The sequence below is a fragment of the Thermobia domestica genome, chromosome 13 (genome assembly GCF_964235325.1).
Source record: "Thermobia domestica chromosome 13, izTheDome1.hap1.1, whole genome shotgun sequence".
NCBI lineage: Eukaryota > Metazoa > Arthropoda > Insecta > Zygentoma > Lepismatidae > Thermobia > Thermobia domestica.
In genome coordinates, this window is record NC_137466.1 from 170755473 (window position 1) to 170777191 (window position 21719).

The following is a 21719-nucleotide window of genomic DNA, read 5'->3' on the forward strand; positions in this document are numbered from 1 at the left end:
GCCGCAATATAGCCTTCCCTAAACCTGCTTAGTTTGGGCGGCATTTTGGTCACAGATCGGAAACCCACACACTTGGAAACAAATTTAACAAAACACTCACAACAATGGTCCTGTTTTGTGCGTTATTGTCGTCGGCGCGGAAAAACAACTCCGTTCCCAGGAAGCACCACTGCCCAACACTGCAGGGCGCCTCGAGCCAGGTCGGGTGAGTCCATTTTGGCCAGGAGGGGGAAGGAACGAAATCGGCCAAACGTAGGCTGAACAACCTCTGTACGTAGTTTGTGTAGATTAAACATTTGAGTTTCTTGCATTGTTACAAATGAATAGCGAAATATTATTCTCAATTGAAGGTAGTTGTTGACTTGCTCAGAGTGTTTAAGTTTAAATATAAGCCGTTTTGAAATGTTCCGATTGAACTAAATATCGAACTGAATGTTTAGCGGAAATGTCGAGACAAGTACGTCGATCTAAAAGATTTGGAGAAACAATTAAGATGTCTAAGTATAAATTCTCTATTTAGACTTCTGTACTTGCAACATTGCGAAACCACTTTTTTCCATACATTTCATGTGATGACACGTAAATCCTAATGTATTCCAATATTTTTGCAGGGAGTTAGACACAGTACGAACTGAGAAAAAAGCGTTACAGGTTATGAAGACATAAAGTATATTGATTTGCTTGAGCATTCTTCCACGTTTTACTTCATTGCATACCACAATCTTAATTTGACTTTTACTTTCTTCTACAATATACACCGTAGAGCGATCAGGCAGCACCCTCCGTCGTTTAAAATCTTGACTCCGATCAACTATGGACGACGAACAACTGAATAGATTATGTCTCCTGAGTGTTCGTCGTAAACGAATAAACACTAGGATAGAGACTTTCGTGGATGAAGTCATTAACACACTTGCTTTTCAGGATCGCTGTCTTCAGCTGGCGTTCAAAATAGTAGAGGACTAAATAAAAGTAATATTTATGTTCCCATAATAAATTTCTTATTTTTATTTCAGATTGGGTAAGAGCATTAATAATTTAAGATACTGTGCTTATTTAGTTAATATCATAAAAATATTAATATGTAGTAAATAAGCCTGATTGTCCTTGCTCATAAATATATTGAAAGTATTAATTGTAATCAAATTTAGAATGACTTGACTTTGACCCCCTTTGAGAAGCACCCTGGAAACGCCCATTGGAATAAGTTATCCGAGGAAATTATTCACAAAGAAAAGAAAGAGAATAAGAATACTACAGGCATGGCTTCTTCTAAGCTTTTTTTTTTTTTTTTTTTTTTCAGCTAATTGGAGTCGACTTTTCAGATTGCTGCCGACTTTTCAGATTGCTGCCCTCCACCTGTTTATATCTTGTGTTATAGCCTCTGTGACACCACACTGCACCATATCGTTTTTAACTTTGGACAGGTTCGGGCTCGTTTACCATTCAGTTCTGTAGCATCCACTCTGTGAGCTACGTATTCCAAAGGTCTTTTTACATGCCCCAACCATCTCAGTCTACTTTCTTGCAGTTTTTCTACTACTGTTCCTCGGATAATTTCATTCTTAATTTGTCCTTCCACGTCACTGTACACATCCACCGCAGCATCTTCATCCCCGCAACATTCAATTTCTGTTCCTCTGCCTTCTTCGTCATCCACCATTCTGCTCCATATAATATGGCAGGTCTCACTACTAACTTTGTAAACCTTTCTTATTGGTACCCTACGGTCACACAATACTCCTGCTGCTTTCCATTTTGCCCAACCGGTGCTAATCTTATTGCTTACATATTCTGTTACTGCATTTTCTTGCAGTATTGATCCTAAGTACGTGAATTTCCTCGTCATTACCACGTCTTCTTCGTCTAGTCGTACTCTTGTATTCTCAATTACATTTTTTCTGAAAGGACAGTCTTGGTTTTACTAATTCTAAGCGCTTTGCTCTCCAATGCTGCTCTCCAGGCATCTAATTTCTCTTGCAATACTCCTTTGGTCTCACTCACCATCATTATGTCATCCGCAAATAGCAGAGCATATGAAAAATTTCTCGAAGTAATCTTTCGACGATAACTGAATTAACTTACTTCCACTTATTGAAGGTTATGAAAATACATTAAAATCGGTAAGTGAATAAAGATCGATTTGCCGGCCCATTATACGCTGATAAAAGTATAGTACAGTGTCTGAAAAGTTGTTGCTTATTATGTAAATGAGTGACACTTTTGTTTCTCTGAAAAGTTTTGTATCTTCACCCATAGATTAATTTGCAACGAAAGTGGTGCATCGTGTTTGCCTATTTCGAAGTTTCATAACAAGCCTAAATATTAAAATATTCTACCATGGGAGATAGTCTTTTATGTAAGACATGCGGATACTCATCTTACTTTACATTGTAAAATTAAAAGTTGTTTATATTGCCGACTATGTAACAGTTATGTAAGTGCCACAATTAAAAAAAAAAAAAATCCATGTAGATGTACTCAATACATTTACCTGAAATGACTTCTGTTTCCCTCCAGAATTAGTCATTTTCATTAGGTTTATTTAGCTTTTTTAGATTAAGAGAAAAGAAATAAAAGAAAGGAAGAAAGCTCTCCTATAGAATAAGCAAATAAATCTATGAGCAACTTATAAAACAAGCTTTGTGATACAATTTGAAAAGATTGGTAGTTGCAATTGAAAGAAAATTCAGTGTTACAGTATTACCTACTTTTACATTTTTCGAGTGGAAATGGAAAATGGTGTGGTGTAAATCAGAGAAGGTATATTTCGGAAAACGAGGAGCTCGATAGTAATGTACCATTTTATTCGACGTATGTTTCATATTTCTGCATGCAAAAATATTGAATGGAATAATACAATGTTGCTTAATAATGTAACTCTTGTTTTCCGTTGTTACAAACTTCCTTCCTTCTTCTCTTCTTAGAATAGTTTAGTATGAACTGTTACCATTATCATGTTCTTTGTACAGATAATTAGCCACTGATCAGAGAATAGTACTACTACATATAACAGCGGAACTGGAAAGCAAGCACATTTTTCACTCGTTAAATGCAGTGGAATCTGATAAGGAGCGCACAGATCACGAGCGTTAACACACACCACCTTATTGAGAAGTAGGAAGATGGTTGGTTGATTTCGTTGTTATGACTGTTCTATTATCTCTGTGATTTAATCTGGCTTTTATAGTACTTTAAAAAAGTTGTGAAAGTCTGGAAAACGTGTTATGCGGGAACATAAAAGCGGTGTAGAACTCGGTGTGGTCATGTGCAATGTCAGACATCGGGCTAGGTAGACGGTTAATTTACTTGCTTCTTAATCAGGAAATTTTGCGTTCGAATCTAGCGGTCGGTCATCATGAGTGAGGGTCTTTTAAGCTCTAACCCAGTCTCATAGGCATTTGAAGGAATGATAACTATAAATATGTAATTATAGTCTCTGTCAAAAGTTCTTCACATCTTGCAATGTTATTATCTCCAATATAAATAAACAGCAGATTATATTTAGAACGTATAAATAGTGTTGTAAAAAAACGGTTTTTTTTCTGTGAAGTTTTTTTTCAATAAAAAACATCGTTCTTTTTCATGTTTTTTTTCAAATGTCTGTTTTTTTTCTGGCAACTATTATTTATTGATTTACGTCGCAGATTATGGAAATAATCAACAGAACTTGAGTCGAAGCCCTCGTAACTTACAAATCTTTTGTTTCTTTGCACCTATATACTAGCAAAATTGTGTGTTTATTCCTTTCGGCCCCAGGTCATTTTTGGCATTTTCCTACATTTCCAGTTAGTGACTTATTGCTCAAAAACCATTCATTCGATTGATATGGTTAAGGCCTTGTGTTTTAGAAAATGGATGTGGCTATCTTTTGGTGTAAGTTGCATTGCAGTGTTGCCAATGGGTGGGAAATTACTGAGGGAAATGTAGGGGTAAAAAATTTTAAAAAATTCCGTAACCGAATTTCAAAATTTTTTGTATCTAGTACCACTGCTGCTATATGGGTTCAAGTCGCCTAAAAAAATCTCCGGTGTGTTGACAAGGTACAGTGAAATCCTGAAGTCCCTTGCTTCCATCCAAAGAGGAAAAGAAAAAATTCTGTCATACACATGAAATTTTGACACTTTTTACGCCTCACAAGCAAAAATCAAATATGCCGGTGCTACACTTCTCTAATTATCCTATTGAAACTTTTTATGCTGCGTTCTGTAGGACAAAGAGGAAGCTTTCAGGTAGTGGTACGTTTGTTTCAATGTAGCCAGTAAGAGGGTAATAATAGAGGGGGAAAAGGTAAATTTTCCGAATTTTTCACCTAAAAGCGGGAATTAATTGTTTTGGCTGGAAACACTGCCATCAGACAGACGAAAACTATCTGAAAATAGCCCTAAGTACTCCAAAAATATATCCTACAAGTATCATGGCGATATATAACAAAGTAAGCATGAAATTTAAAAAAAAATCTCATTCTACCTCAGAAATTCACCATTTTCTTACCATTTACAGAACATGGTTTATTATAAACCTCAACTGTACTTTCCCTAATTATTCTAGTGAAACTTTTTATGGTGTGCTGTGTACGATAAGGATGAGGCTGTGAGACACTGGTATGTGTGTTCGAATGTAGCCAACAAGAAGGAAATAATAGAAATAAAAAGGGATTTTTTTCAAAATTTGCCCTAAAATCTGGAATTAAAATTTTCTGTAGCTGGTACTGCTACCAAACAGACACAAACTATCTTAAATTAAATATTGGTACACCACTAATATATACTACAAGTATTATGACGATATTTAATGAACAAAACTTATAATTACCAAAAATATATTACTGTAAACAGAAAAGTAGGGAAAAACTAGAAAAACCAAGGGTTAGAACCTAAATACGAATTTTTCGTGCGTTCCCTAATTACCCCATTGTAACGATCTGTACTTGCGTTTGTTAAGTAAGGACAAATGTTCGATTGGCGTAAGTTGGCTTGCACTCGGACGTATAGGTACGGATTTATAAACAAAAATTTCTAATTTTTTCCCCAAATTTAGGAAACTTTAATTTCCCTTATGGGCAACACTGCGCGCAGGCCCGTCCAATTGATGTCAACAGTTAGGTATCCATCCGAGGTATCTACCTGGCAAGTATAAGGAGGTCTTTCTACAACGAAGGAAGCTACAGGGAAAAAAGAAGTAAAGGAAATTCGAAATTAGAAAATTCTCGAATTTTTGACTGGGGTGAAATTTGAGAAGGAAATTCGACCCCAGAAGAAAAAAATTAATATGATAAACTATAGTCCAACTATATTTTGCACGAATAATATCCCGATATATTAATTAGTGTCCACACAGGAGCGGATTAAACAAATGACACACCCGTGTGTGCCACTTTGGCTACCTGGGCCACCGAGTATACATTTGACTACTAACTCGTGTTGTAGTTATAGCCTCGACTAATAATAATATCATTGTTGTAAACAATAACTTTATAAGGAAAATTTTCTCTCCTTTTTACATCTTAGTTCCAACACTGTTGGTGAGAAATGCAGGGTGTTTCAAAATGAATTTTGGGGTTTTAAGTCTTCGTAGTACGTATTACATTTTACGTACAATTATAAGCAATACATCAAGTAAAAGAGCACCTCAAACAGTCTTTGCTACAAGTGCTCAATGTGAGATTCATTTGTCACACGGCACACATCTAGTCGATAGGCGAGAAAGGCCCAAAAAATTTTCCGCCATATGGCACAAAACACATTCAATTTAGGGGAGTCTCGTTTCAAGTGTACCATCTCCTGAGGATTTGCTGACGGCCAGATACAAACATTATGAGTGTTCACATTAGCTCTTAGGTGAAAGGTAAAATGTCGATTTATCACTGGAGACGACACGATCCAGAAAATCTTCATTGTTATGCAGCAATATTTCACTTGCGAAATTGGCACGTAAACCGTAGTCTGTAGGCTTTAGACCTGTAGCAACTGCAAAGGATAAGGACGTAGTTGCAAGCGTCTCCTCAATATTCTTCACACAGACCGTTGCACTGTACAGATTCAGTCTTTATTAAAACACAAAAAACTTTCTGCTCTCTAGTCTACGTCTTTGCCGCTTGCTCTTTCTAACGGCAGACAGAAGAAACAATGCATGTACATGCATGCGTACAAAACTGTTTGAGTTGCTCTTTCATTTGATATAATATTTATAATTGTAAGTTAATTGTAATAGATACTACAAAGTTTCAAAACCCTAATATTAATTTTGAAACACCCTGCATTACTTCACATTGTGTCATCCTATATTCATGTCTTTTATATACATGTCATCAGGGCCGGTCCTAGTCAATTTGTTTCCCCATGCAATGGCATAATTTGCCGCCTCCCCCTTTCTCCAGAAAGAACAAATCTTAAAAGTCATCATTTTAAGTATGCTACTCCAGCATGAACAACAAAGGTGAGGGTAAGTGTAGTTGCACTCAGAAAGGCTTAAATACTTACTAAAAATGCAATCCCGTTGTGTTTTTTTTAAATATTAATCTATTACGTTAATGAAAGATAAAGCAAACACACCTGCAGAGGTAAGATGGTAATCCTTTTTATAGAATTCACTATCGAGCTTCAATCTCAATGTATCAGTTTGCAATTCCAGTGCAACTAGTTCTTTTATCTTTATTTCTTGATTTCTCTTCTATATCTGTTAACATTTTTTTTTTAAAAAAAAAAAAACTTGTTTCTATCTTCAATGATAAGGAACTTGTTTCTGACAAAAACAAGACTAGTTGTCATATCAAAACTGTGATAACTTACTAAATGGAACAGATATTCACTACTATTCGAGAATTGGATTCTTGTATTTGGCAACAATCAAGCAATTTGTGCTCGGATTTATTCGACCATTTGCTTTAGCATTGTCCATGTGGCCATTGTGACTAATGCAACCTAAACATAATTTATGAATGTAGTATTCAAATAGGTCAGCTTAGTAAATGTAACTACCATCATCATGAAGTCTGTTTCCAACAAGAAATATTTAATTTAAATAATATACTTATAACAGATTTTACCGGACCATCCAAACTTGCCGCTCCACGCAAATGCACGTGTTGCATCCTATGGTAGAGCCGGCTCTGCATATCATATATATCTAGTCGACAAATTATTTATATATGACATTTAGAAAAATACTATTAGGTAAATTAGTATTAGTTTTTACCTTTAGACAAGTTATTTGAATTTTATACTGTTCGTGACATTATTTTCGTACTTATTAAAGGCCTGCTTTCACGAAAATACAAAATTTCATTTCTACTTTTATTTCTTAGTTGATATTGATGAAAACTGCTGAAACCCGAATTGTTAATAGGTATGGCATTCATGTAAATTGTGAAATATTTGTAGCGTATCAGTATCTAGCGTTTAATTTATGTTGCATTTTACGGTGATTATACCTACATAAAAATATTTAATACTTAAATAGACGTAAGATGCATTAGAAATGACTATTTGAAAAAAAACGAAATTTAGAAAAAAAACGAGAGGCAATGTTTTTTTTCTAAAAAAAACGTACATTTCTGAAAAAATACGAACGGTTTTTTTTCTATTTACAACACTACGTATAAATAAACAAATGAGTAAATAAGGTTATGCCATGTAGGGAATTTCAATATTCCAGAATATAGTAGACATGATAAAATTCTAACAGGATGTACCATACTTATCTACGTGAATTTATATTGTCAGACATTGTAATTGTAAACATTGAAGATGTAAACATTTGTAGTGAAACCAACATTGTTTTTACTTCAATTTTAAGAATTGTTGCATTCAGTCACGTATTATCAAGTACTGTTCAAGAATTGAAATCGAATGATAATGGAAGTAATGTCTCATTAAAAATTTCTTTTTATAGTTTATGAATGAATGGTAATAAGCACCAAAATCAACAAGTAGTACTTCGGTTTATCGATATTTGTCATTACTAAGTACGTAACTTAGAAATAATAGCAAGTCATGTGTTTGCACTATCTCATACGGTACTTTTTTTTTATAAGTATTCTTGAAGTATTTTGCATTCATAGTTCACGTGAACTGAAGCACGCTGCATGTAAAATTTATTATGTATTCGCTTTGTCAATTTAATGCCTGATAAAATATTCTCGAGGCCTTACATTTGTGGTTTGATTAAAAAAAAATGATTGTGTTATCGTTAATATATTGAGTTTTGAATAGATAAAAGTGCTAATAAATCTAACTTTTATTTAACATTCCCGATAGGGTATTTTGCAGCATTTTATGTTGTCAGTAACTTTTGGAGGATTTAGTCAACTTGAGTAGAATTTTCAATATCTTGACAAGACTGCTTCTAGTGGGAGATATGAGAGATTTTGGCTCCTATTTTCTTCTATAAATGATGGCATTTAGATTTCCAAAAAAGTATGTGACGACAAACTTCTTATATCACCCCGTCCCCCAGCTGACGTTTGCTGCTGGCTGGGGACTTACAGAAAATGTCTTAATTAGGAAAAGTGTACTGAAATTGGTATATATAATAGATTTCGAAGTTATTGACAATGGCGAAAATATCTACTTTTGCTGGCTGTTCAATACATTATCTACTAAAATCGAAGCTGTATTTTAATGTGTCATACCAATAGTTCTCATCCCCCAAGTGCTTTGGCATAATCTCCCCATTTACCATTTTCTCCCTAAAACCCACCTGAATGTACTCATGCGTCATAGTATTGTGAAAAAACAAAGTTACTTACAAGGAAAGCTATCCAACTCCTCTTCATGTATCGCATTGAAACTTGCACAAGTGGAAGGACATATTGAAAGATGGAAATATGCTTATTCTTACGATTCGCAACGTCGTCGAACCGGAAGTAGAATGATCGTTCTCCCATAGCCCCTGAAAGTTATGTACTCTGATCATACATGCCAGAATGTGATACACTGGAATCTGCTTTCTCACGAAGACACATATTGCAAACTCAAGATTATAACAGTCGGTGGTGATCGAGATCTCTAGTACGTCATTGATGCGAACCGATGTCAAATGGAGCACGATACGATACACCGATCGTAAGTTCCAAACGAACACGTTTACCCGGTGAAGTAAAGGGACACTGTGAAAGCACAACGCAAAAATAGCTTTCCATGGTTATTATATTGTCATTAGTATGTCTTATTATTATTATTAGTAGTAGTAGTAGTAGTATGACTTAGTAGTAGTAGTATGATGATGATTATTATTCTTATTATTAGCATTATTAGTATGAGTAGTGTTATGAGTGAAAATAATAATAATGAGAAGACAATAAATGTATTGGTTCCGATCACTAACGAAGGACTTCGGCCCTTCTTGAGTGTCCTCTAGTACTGTTATAAGGTTTTAGAATCCACAGACAACCATACCCCAGCAGAGATTCAAAGTCGGGACCCTTGAGTCACAACTGACCTTCACCTTACACCAACAACTGACCTTCACCTTACCTTCATTCGTATTCAACTCACGGAGTGAGGGCCAACTGAACACAGACCTCCACAAAAACGACAAAACTTTCTTGGTTACCTTTATAGTAATCGAAGCCGCAGCCTGTTAGGTCGCACCATTCGAACTTGAAACTTCCGATTACTTCAAGAAAAAAAAAAAAATAGAAAACTAAAATTATGTTGTAAAACCTAAACAAGAATTTTAGGAATGATCCAAAAAAATAAAATAAAATAAAATAAATGGATTCGAAGATTGCGATCTTGGCCAAGAATTAGTTTTTGAATCAGGGTTTACACAATTTTTGAACCGCCCGTAAATCGAGTTCTTTTTTTTCTTTTCTTTCTTTTAACGGAATAAGCATATCATAGTGAGTTAAGATAGTTTGGTTCAAGGGCCACAACATTTTTGAACGGCCCCTAAATCGATTTTTTTTTTTTCAGAATAAGAACACCATACTGAGTTAAGTGATAGCTTGGTTTTGGCTACACTGTATGTAGTTCTCCAGATATATGGCCTACAAGAAAATTTTAGACTGAAATATATTGGACCTTTTGGTCCAAAAAAATAATGCTGAAGAGGACTATGGTACACCACCTAATAAGATGAAACTAATTCTGAAGTATAAAGACCACAGTTCATATGTGGTTAATGAGATATAGCCCAAACCTATGGTTAAAAAATCAGTTTTATTTACTTGTAATGTTGTCCAATGATAAGACATGTCACATCGAGCTTAACAAAATGACATTCTTAAGGGTAAATTCTGATCCGTAGTTTCCGAAACATCGACAAAAACTGTTTTTATGATGCTAAAAATATGTCGTTTGTTGTTAGTATTAATTGATGTTTCTGATGGAACATATTGTTTATATATTTATTTACTATATATATATATAAAAGAGAACGCACAAATCCTTTGTGAACTCATCACGCTAATACGGCTGAACCAATTTCTTTCATTTTTGGGGGGTTATTATGATTTGGACCCTAGATGGTTTTTATCATATCACTTTAATTTTTAATTACCAGTGTCTTGAGATAATTGACCATTCAAGTGTCCATACGTACAAATCCTTTGTTATTAGTTCATCATAGGTAAAAATAAACGTATTTATATGCAACCCGCATGACCATGTGACTCGGCGGGTTAACATAAATGACAGGCGCTATAATTTTAACATTTACTGCAATTTGAAAGCGAAAAAGTAAAAATTATCTAAGTAACAAAGTTTATTGCGTTCCGGGGTGACCGCAGCGAAGCGGGGTGAACGCTGCTAGTTTACTATATATGTAAAGAAAAAGTACGATGTTAACTATCTAATCGCGTCTTCTAACAGTGACACACATACTCCATCATGAGACATGTACTCCTAACAGTTACGAAGTACTACTAGTAAAGTTAGAAAAAGTGGATTAAAATATGATTGTAAAATTGCAGCATCGTATGCAAAGCATTTGTTTTTCAGCGAATTGAATTTTCAAGTTTGGAATAGTATCTTTCATACTCGAGAACTTCAAATTGGAAACTGAACCACCTAAAATAAGAGCAACAATGTTTATGAATGACCGATTTTTGATATTTTTTTTTAAAGATGAACGTTAAAAAAAAGCTTTCTGTAGTTCTATAGTTAAGGGTTTAATTTCTTCATAATCTATCTTTATTTTCAGTTTTCATGAGCACCATTTTGGGAACTAACGTGTAGTAATGCCTATGTAGTTGTAGATTTTATTTTTGTGTATTTTATTGAGTAAACTCTCTCATATTTGTAAATTGTAATCTTTTATTTTTATTTTGCATGCTGTGTGTTGAGTTGTTTAAAAAAAAAAAAAAAAAAAACTTGAATATGTAAAACATGTTTTTGGATCTTCGTTCACATGTTTTTGGAGCTAGGTGCTGCTGATGAAGTAGTATTCTACAGCTTTTGACAATCAGCTTCAAAAGTAGTTGTAGTGTGTATTCATTGAGGTTCATTGAGGTGTGGAATATCCAGTTATAGGGTGAGAAATATCGACTGTTTAACCTTGGATATTCTTTTTTACTAGCTGAGGTGAAAATATGAAATCATTGAATTATTCGTGTGTGTAACTGATATCCTTCATTGAAACGTTTCACTGAAAACAAAACTAAAATTAGAAAGCAAACTACGGAAGTTGGTAATCGTCGAATTAACGTTTAGGCAATAACATATATTTGAAGAAGATAATCGGTAAGTATAGCATGTTGATCATACTTTTTTCTGTGTTTGAACGAAAAAAAGGAAAATTTCCTTTCGCTTTGAAATTTTGTAGGTAGAAAGTATTAAATTTTGAGTTGCGACAGATAATTCGCGAAATGAAGTCAAATTATTTGTTACACCCATACTTTTGCGGTCAGTTTTCTGTGTGGAAGTCGGTTTAGATGACATTTTAAAGGCTGAAGTATCGCCTATGCTGGTTGTGATGGTGGGTGGATCTGTCCCATTTTTACCCTGTTTCAAACTGCTGTACTTCTGATATTACCATTCCAATTTGGTAGACGAATCAAAATTAAATTTGAATCTTGATAAGTCTTAATCTGCAGTTGTAGTGCGTAGAACTTTCAGAGGCTTGATTTTTCAAGTTTAGATGCTTAAACCGACTGGTATTTGCAAAATCTGTTTCGTCGTATTTAAAATAGTCCGATAAACGAGAACATTGTGAAGTTATTTACGTTAGTAACGTAATTTCTAATTATGCTAGTTTATCTCGTGTTTCTGTGTCAAAAGACTGTTGACCAATATTTAGAATATCAATTTCAATACTGAAATATAACAGGTAGTTAGAGGAAGATTAAAATTTGATGCTGGTAACGTCCATGAAAATAGTTTTTATTCTTTTGACACCAAACAATTTTTGTAAACTTAAACTTATTAATATGAACGATCTGTAAACACGGCTGTATGTATGAGTATTCCTTTCTCTCAATTTATATTTGTGGACATTTGATGTATAAATTAAGCACTTATCGATCATAGAAGCCTCGGATGGGCCATTACGTCTGTTAGTTCTGTTCTATTAGGTTTGTCAGAACTTACTACGTCCAAATACGTATATTATAATTGACAGTGTCTGTGTAGCGGTATTCTAACACATTTTAAAGATTTTTTTTCATATAAGCATATCTTATATGCTTATCTTATGTTTTGAGTATATCTTCTATTTTTCTGGGGTTTATGAAAACAGTAGGGGTACTAATATGGTAGTTTAAACAGTATGTGCGAATTAAGGAAAAAGAGTAACCTTGAAAAGGCATTTTCTTCATATCTTGCTTGGAAGTATTGATTAAACAATTGCTGCATATTCTCATGAATTGCTCATTTACATTACTCGGAATAATGAGTTTCAAAAAGTTAAGACAATTATCAATACAGCTATGTATGATCGAATATCAGTGTATCCTATGTATACTGGCATTACTAAAATTATAATGTATGTTGTCACTATGTAGTTTCGTCATAGTGTGATATAAATTTAAATACCAGAATACCAATGTAGAAATGTTGGGCTCCGTTTTTAAGATGTTCAGAATGCTTTCTTTTATGTAAATGAAACATTAGAAACTCGTAACTTCTGGGTACACAAAACTTACAAAAAAAAAAAAAAAAAAAAGTTGTATTTATTACTTTTTTAAAATGTAAAGTATTATAACATGGGTTATTTTTTCTGCAAATGTTTTCATATTTGAATACATGTAAAATCATTCATTGGTCGGAATCTGTATATAGAGAACGTATAAAGATAGAACCCATTAGCAGAATACGGAAAATTACTGAGTAAACATAGTTATTTTTTCCATTGTGAGTACTTGGTTGATTTGATATGTGAAGCCGGCAGAAGGAAGGATTCTTTGTTTGCCTCTTATCGTCAGGTCACATCTATGCTTATTTGATTCTACCACCATTAACCTTGAAGTATAATAACATATAGCACATTGTTGTTTAACTTATGTGTCATGCTCGTATTAATATGGTCTGAGCTTATAAATTATGTTTAACTACCGTTACCTGTAGGAGACGCGAGATAACATCTTTTGTTTGTGTGGCGTTTCATTTTCCGTGAGATGTTCTTGATTGTGATGGTGCTTAATGAAGAGGTAATAAGCGATGGAATCAACAAGACCAATGTAGATTTCCCTCCCATTTGTTGAAGAGGACGTAGCATTCGTTGGTACACTTCACCTGACCTAGATGCTGGGGAGTTTGTCGTCCCTTGTCACTAGCCGCACCAACCAAGCCTTGCTTCACTCGTCGTGCGTGGTTCCTGCCGGCTTTCTCTTCGCACGTCGGCCTTTAAGGGAAGCAGCATTCTCGTCGGCTTTTCTTCCCGTTTGTTTGAGTGTGTGCGTACTGCAAAACGATAACAAAGAGAAGTGGGCAGTCGTGAACACTGTACTAACTAACTTCGTCAGGTTTCTTGCTCTGTATTTTATTAATCTAATGTGAACAATTAAGTGTTCTGTTTTGTGCATAAAATATGTGTTCGTCCCCTGAAAGTGGCATCTCTTTGGAGGAACAGCTCGAAAGGAAATTGTCTTTAGAAAGTTTGGAGGACAAAATTGACGTTCAAACTCTGTTATCCATTTGGTGAGTACAATTACCAATAATGTAAAACTCTTTCGACCGTAAAGTTTGTTTGTGACTAGTAGTCTTCAAAATTCCCGTCAGTGGCGTTCCGAGACTTTTCGGTGCGCATGGGCGGTACGTTTCAAATGCTGTTTTAAGTGAAAAGATAGTTTGAAGTGCATATCGCCTTCCCTCCCCACGAAATGCTGCAGTAAGGAAGGAATATTGATATTTTCTCTGCGGAATTTTCCAATAACAAGACTACACAATATACTCAGTAAAAACAAACAAATTTCTCAAAAAAGTTGTTTCTAGTTCGTCGTCTAAGTTGTGACGTCATGATTTATTTGGAGACTTATTTCTTGATATGGCGTGGGAGACCCGGGTTCGATTCCCGGCGGGAGCTCATGTGGTTCGGATTCCACGCTAATCAGTAGGTCCACATCTCATATAGCCTCGCTGTTGAAAGGGACGCTAAACTAAACTAAAAATCAACTCAACTCAATTATTTCTTGATATATGTAAACAACATAACTGTTTCACTAAGCACACTGAGAAAAAAAAATGTAGGTGGCATACTTAAAAACGTAGGTTACATTCGTAATTCCTGTAGTTTCTGGACTTAACGTACAACCGTATATAGCATCCTGCAGCAAACGTATAGCTGAAAAAGTATGTATTATACGTACTGTCTACATAAGTGCAATGACGTCATTCATGTGACGTCATCTACAGTAACAAGTATATACGGAGGTAATATCTAGCTTTGTGACGTCAGGATCGTATGTAGCATGTGGGTTAATAATGACGACACTCACTGACTATCAGGACGGAGCGTAATTTCAAGAAGTATGCAATATACGTTCTGTACGTGTGTTTCTTGCGGTCAATCCCGAGACAGCATCTATATTGTACTTGTGCCCCGTACGTACGACTAGATACAGTGTACGTATTGTACCTATGTATTATACAGATTTTCCTTATGTCGCACACAGCTTGCCCCGATACAGCATACAGAATATCCGTATGCACCATACAGAGTGCACATATGCAGCTTACAGACTGTCTGCATGCGGCATATAGATTACACGTATGTCGCGTACAGGCTGGCCATATGTAATGTATGGACTGGATGTATGTAGCTTGTAGATTGTCCATATGAAATATACGGATTTTACCTGTATCGCATACGTATTGCCTTGTTGTAATATATGAATTGGACATATTCAGGATCTAGATTGTACGTATAGTGCACCATTATTGAAGTGCTGCAACATACTGAGAAATGCATGATACATTCTTACTGTAATGTTGCCACATATTGTTTTTCTCTGTATGGAAACAAAAATAGCTTTAAATATGTCTCCTTTGTGCCAATAATAATAAAATTAAAAATACTACACTTTTCAAATTTTAGTTTGGAGCAGTGAAACTGTCCAGAGAAATGTATTTATCTGCAGGGTGTAAGTTTGGACTTCCTGCTAATTCTTTGGAAAGCTACTGCAAAGCCAAGTGTTGAAAAGTGGCACAAGAGTTAATTTTAAAATTATTGGCACAAAGGAGGGTAACCATATGTTAAACTATTTTAGTTTTCATACAGAGTAAATCAATATGTGACAATATTACTGTAAGAATTTATCATACCTTTTGCAATAACTTAGTTGCAGCACTTCAATAATAATGCAAAATTCACAGCCATGTACAATCCTATGTTCAAACTCAAAAAAGACTTACGTACAGTCATTTATTAAGCCGTTATCATCCATTGCTTGTACAGTCACGAAAGAAAATATTCTTCAGTTGACAAAATTTGTTTTCCTAAAAACTCAACAATAAATTAACCTATCAGAGTACCGACTTTGGCAGGTTGTCAAGTTATAACTATTCGAAGAATAACAACAAAAAGATCCAAATTAATTAATTTGTTGCCGACCTATTGGCAAAAGAAAATTTGTCAACTGTCAAATACTTTCTTTTCCGTGTGTACTATATACAGACGACTTTACCTCATTCTTTTCCTTAATAATATCCTCTTCCAAAATGCAGTTGTTACCACAAGAGGCGTGAATAGGATTTTCCAGAAATAACTTCTATGAACATTTTAATTAACAGATAAGTTATTTTTTAAATGAAGCTATAATTAAAAACATGGTGTCAGCTGAAAACGTTTTCCCTCACAAGATGATTCCTAAACAGTACTCCCCATTAAAAATGCAACTTCAAGGAGACAGGGTAGCTACGCCAAAGTTCCCAAGCCGATATCTAATAGTAAGTGTCGAATATGCTTAACCCTTAACATACCAAGCGGGGTACTCTAGGGACCCCAGAGAGTGATATTTGGTGATACTGCCGCAATTATAAGAATCAATTTATTCTCGATTTTTATATGTATCCTGCAACCCTTTGAGATATCAATTACATGATTAGATCAACGATGCGTTTCTTTAAAAAATACAAAAAATAAAAACACACTTCAAAATGTAAAAACTTCATTGTTAAACCTGTGTTTCAGATTTACGAACACACAAGTATGAAATTGTATGAAGAACTGAATAGTGTTCAAATATACATAATATTTGACGTCAACAATGTTCATTTAACTTAAGTATGCTTCTAGACATCCAAAAAATAATAGTTGGAGTAACCCTCTGCAATACTATGTTGAGAAATTAAAATAATACTTGGGGTCCCCAGAAGACTCCAGCTTGGTAAACAACTTTGACGACTTAGGCTTGCTACGTTAAGGGTTAAACTTACCGCTGTATTCGCTGTGTGACAACGTGGTGATAGCAGAGCAGAACTGACCCAACATTGACAACCAGAACGACTGTAACACAGCGAGACATCGAGAGGATGTTCTCTTCTGGTATGGTAAGCCATGCGTCTTACGATCCAATGCCACAGCTCATCAACTGTAGCTGGCGGAGTTCACAGGTATGAGAAGCTGTGCAGCCATCGACCAAACATATTTATCCTTCCCTGCTCTACACATTCTGCAAATTTGGACTTTCCTGGATGTATCCTTCTTAGTTCAACATTTTAAGTAACGAGCAGTGTAATAGTCTCATACATTATTTAAAGAAAGAGCGATGATTCTCAGAATTACTCGGAAGTTTCTAGTTTACAATTATATATATATATATATATATATATATATATATATATATATATATAGATAGATAGATAGATAGATAGATAGATAGATAGATAGATATAGATATAGCTATATAGATAGATAGATGTACAATAATTTAAAACGGTTATATCAAAGTTTGCATTCAGAGCACAAAAAGAAGTATAGCTCTCGGAACATTGATTTTAGCCAGATAATACCACTAGTAAACTCAACCACACTCAGTACCGTTAGTTGCTTGGTATTGTCTATGAGGCAGAGATCATCGTATCTCATTGCGTGTAGATTTTTGTATTTGTTTAACACTAAAAATTGTTTGTCGCTAACCGAACCCAGTAACATATATATACCGACAGGACGTACGTTAGTCACAAGGTTACATGAGTGAAACACTAAATTATTCGATTGACACTTGCGGCCTTGTCAACACTAGAGAAAGGTACAAAGTGATTAAATAAATACGAAACATAGTACATACAAAATATAGCGATGTATGAAGTCTCCTTTTCATACGATTTGGAGAAAGGATACATCTGTAGAGAGCAACATAAATGATTTCTCTGGATAATTTGGATTAGTCCAGAATTCGAACAAAAATAATTTTGAAATTCGTTAAGTCCAACATTTTTTCTTTCTTTCTTCGGATTCTCAATAAAGTTGACTACTGAAAAGCTGAGTTACAGATTTTATGTTAAAACATATTCACTATACCATTGCCTTATTCACAGAACAATACATTAGTTATTAATGTATGACTGAAATAATAGTGCTTCGTGCAGATTTACTTTATCCAATCGGAATTGCACAATGATAAAAAAAATGTTGCAAGGTATAATGTTCTTATTTACAGAGAAAAAGAGTTGAAAAGACCTTTAACTAACAAACATTTTCTTTAAACAGACATACATTTATTCTAATTTATGGAAGAAAGAAATAATTTGCGGAGCAGTATATTTATTAAGGTTACATATTTGTACAAAAGAATGTAAATACAATCGGGTCTGTCTTCAGAAAGGACGTGCTTTTAGCCACAAATTACACTGCTTTTCGCTGTCTTTCATGCAGAATCCTGGTTTTGTTTTGACACATGAAATACCTGAAACAAAAATCCAAAAATATTTAAAATGTTACATTTTAAAATATTTAACATTTTTTAGATTAAATGGACAAAATCTGTTCGGTCAGGTATGGACTTTTGGGTTTCTGGTAGAAAAATGATGAATTAAAAAAAAGTGTTTGTTGATGCTGAACAACTCGAAATGTATTACTATGCAAAAGTAAGTGGGTACCCACTGGCGTTCGAGGTACCATGGGGTACCTAATATGTCTGCATTTTTAGATATGTGGAAATATATGTCTCTAAAATGTAAAGAACTGATATCTGTTTAGTACAGAAAACCGCAACTCGGTAAGCCTTATGGATACCGAGGTATGGGAAAATAAAGGACAACACCATAGAAGTGTGAGTTTTGCGTACTAGATTGTGCACTTTCGAAAACGTAATTACTGAGGGCTATCAACAACCTCAAAAGTAGTTTCAATTCAATACACTACACACACGTCCTTATGGGGGTTTTCGGGTACTATGGCATTCGCAGACCTCCCATTTCTAAACATTCTAAAATATATCTTAATAAACTTATAAAGAACGTTACAGGTGTGTGTTTACCGAAACCGCAAGTCGGTATGTTTAACAGTTACCGAAATATGGTGAAATAAATAGGAACACCATAGGTATGTGGGGCTTCCATACTTGACAGTAGTTTAGAAAATTAATGAAAATATGACTAATGGCTATCAAGATATTGTCAAATAAAGGGAGGACCCACACAGTTATGGGGTTTTCGTGTTAGGTGGTGAAATTTCCGAAATCGATCATGAAATCTGAATAAGCACCAGTAGCAATTTCATCCTAAAGTAACTGGGTATTTCCATGGGGTTTTAGAACATCATGGGTCTAAAAAGATTAAGTTTTAAAAGCTTTGGAAAATATAATTTGACATTTGTAAAGAGTATTAGAAAAGAGAATAGAGTTACCCAAAACTTCCAGCCAGTACATCTTACAGCTAGAGAGACACCGTGAAATAAAAGAGTATTAGATCTTGAAATTTCATAAAACAACTTTTGATCTTAATAAAAGTTAAATAAGATGGTACTTATATGGGTTAAGTGAGTACCTCACACTCGTCAGGGCAATTCCGATCGAAAGATTAATTCAGCTCGAAGTTTTCTTCGGGTAAATCCAAGCGTGATAATTCCTAGCGTACAAAAAGAATGAAAATTCTTTGTCAATATCTAATATAGCAACCGAGATATAAGTAATTATGTATTTTACGAGGTCGTAAAAATGGAGACCCACATGGATTTGTACTGTTGAGTCTTTGCTGTAAGAAGAAGAAATTTCAGAAAACTACCGTATACACCTTAATAGACAATTAAATGGGTGGAGGCACGGTGGCTTAGTGGTAGAGTGCGTACCTTTGGTGTATTGGGTCCCTGGTTTGATCCGTGTCCAAGTCAGTTTGTAGTCGACATTGTATTCGTGGGTATTCTCGGTGTACTCCTTTCCTCCCACCTTTACACTCCATCAATTCTATCATCAACATTCACTTGCCTTAATTTCATTTTAAAATTAAATGGGCAGTTAAGTGTGATCGTATCTCTGTGGATTAAGAGAATACTCCAGTGTAGTTTCTGCAAAACATACTAGGTACACACCCCACCACTAAGTTACTGTGTCCTCACTGATTTAATTGCATATTAAGGTATATACAGTAGGTTTTTGAATTTCTTTCTTATAGCAAAGACCCAGAAGTACAAATCCTTAAAGATCTCTATTTTTACGTCATAAAATAAATGACTCGTTATATTTTGGTTACTATATTAGATATTCACAGGGAATTTTCACTCTTTTACACAGCTCGATGAACCTTCGGAACTGCCTGAAGAAAACCTAGAACTAATCTTTCCATCGAAATTGTACTGAGGTACTTACTTAACCCATAGAAATACCATCTTATTTTAATTTTGTTGGGACCAATAATTTTTCCGAAGTTTCAACATCTCATACTCTTTTATTTCACGGTGTTTCTCTATATGTTAGATGTACTAGCTGCAAGTTTTAGGTAAATACATATTTCTAATACTCTTTACAAATGTCAAGTTATATTTTCAAAAGCTTTTAAAATTTAATCTTGGTAGACTGTAAGATGTTCTAACACCCCATGGAAATATCTAATTACTTGAAGATGGAATTGCTACTGGTGTTTATTAACTTTCCATGACCGGTTTCGGAAATTTTATCATCTAATACGAAAATCCCATACCTGTATTGGTCCTCTCTTTATTTGACAATATCTTGATAGCCGTTAGTCATATTTGAATTCATTTTCCAAATTGTACCTTCAAGTATGCAAGCCCCACATACATATCGTGTCGCTCTTTATTTTCCCATGTCTCGGTATCCGTAAGGCTTACCGAGTTGCAGTTTTCGGTAAACAAATATCAGTTCTTTACATTTTAGACACATGTATTTCCATATATCTAAAATGCAGAAATTAGGTACCGCATAGTACCCCTCTACCCCATTGGGGTACCCACTTACTTTTGCATACCAGGGTAAAAACACCAGTGGTCGTTACTTTAAGGTTGAAAACATACTCTTTTGTCTCTTCTGTGAGCACCGTGAATCGGTCGGAGCTGTACCATAGTTGGAAAGAGACACTGATCCTTCCTATATATGACCATGTAGTCAGAATTCAAAATCGAATAGCCGTTGAAGGAAAAACAATATTTTAAAATCCCTTGTATTGCACCGGTAGTAGTCATCTCAAAATCGAAATGTTCCAGTGGTAGTTAGGGTTTTGTACCAGTGTTCGTCACTCAAATAACTTGACATAATTTATTCAGAAACGCACTGTTTATCAGTTTAAAATTAAGAATAGAGTATAAAGTACTAATCTTAATAACTGTGCATCACTTTTGGCACTCAAGAAAGAAAATAAAAAAGTTTTTACATACTTTTTAAAGCAATTTCAGTAAGAAAAATGTTAACTGAATTCAAAAGTTAACTGTATATTATTTTAACGTTAAGAGTACAATATTAATTACTATGTTTAATAACTATAGTGACTTTAAGCACTCAAGAATGAAAATAAACATGTTTGTACATACATTTTTAATACAATTTGAGAAACAAAATAAGTTAACCGAATTCAAAACTTAATTATATATCACCTTAAGATTAAGAATGGACAATAAAATACTGAGGTTAATAATAATGCATTAGTGAAGAATGAAAACAAAAATGTTTTTAACTACCTATATTGTATTTACATGTTGTTATTTCTCATTAACATGCTTTTTGATAACGCACGATATGGGCTAGGGGTACGCACGAGAAATGATTTGAGACTGTCACCTCTCGCAAAGGTGTCGCGAAAGTTGTCTCGTCTCGAAAACTGTATCTGTTTCTATTAGAAGAGCTATGTCTCGTCTCGAATTTCGTAACAAAAATTCGTTACACATGC

The 21719-nt window shown here is 34.6% G+C and overlaps 1 protein-coding gene across 3 annotated transcripts in view; it reads left to right on the forward strand.

Annotated features, from left to right (window-relative positions):
* Positions 1-21719, forward strand: part of LOC145668748 (NAD kinase-like) — a 304700-nt gene that overhangs the window by 135030 nt on the left and 147951 nt on the right. The window contains exon 1 of one of the 3 annotated variants that reach the window (XM_081736886.1): positions 13747-14078. The exons of the other annotated variants lie outside the window; for them this stretch is intronic. Coding sequence (XP_081593012.1) covers positions 13969-14078 — 110 coding nt within the window. The 5' untranslated portion in view covers positions 13747-13968. Of the gene's footprint in view, positions 1-13746; positions 14079-21719 lie in introns of those variants that run through there. 3 annotated transcript variants of the gene reach the window in all.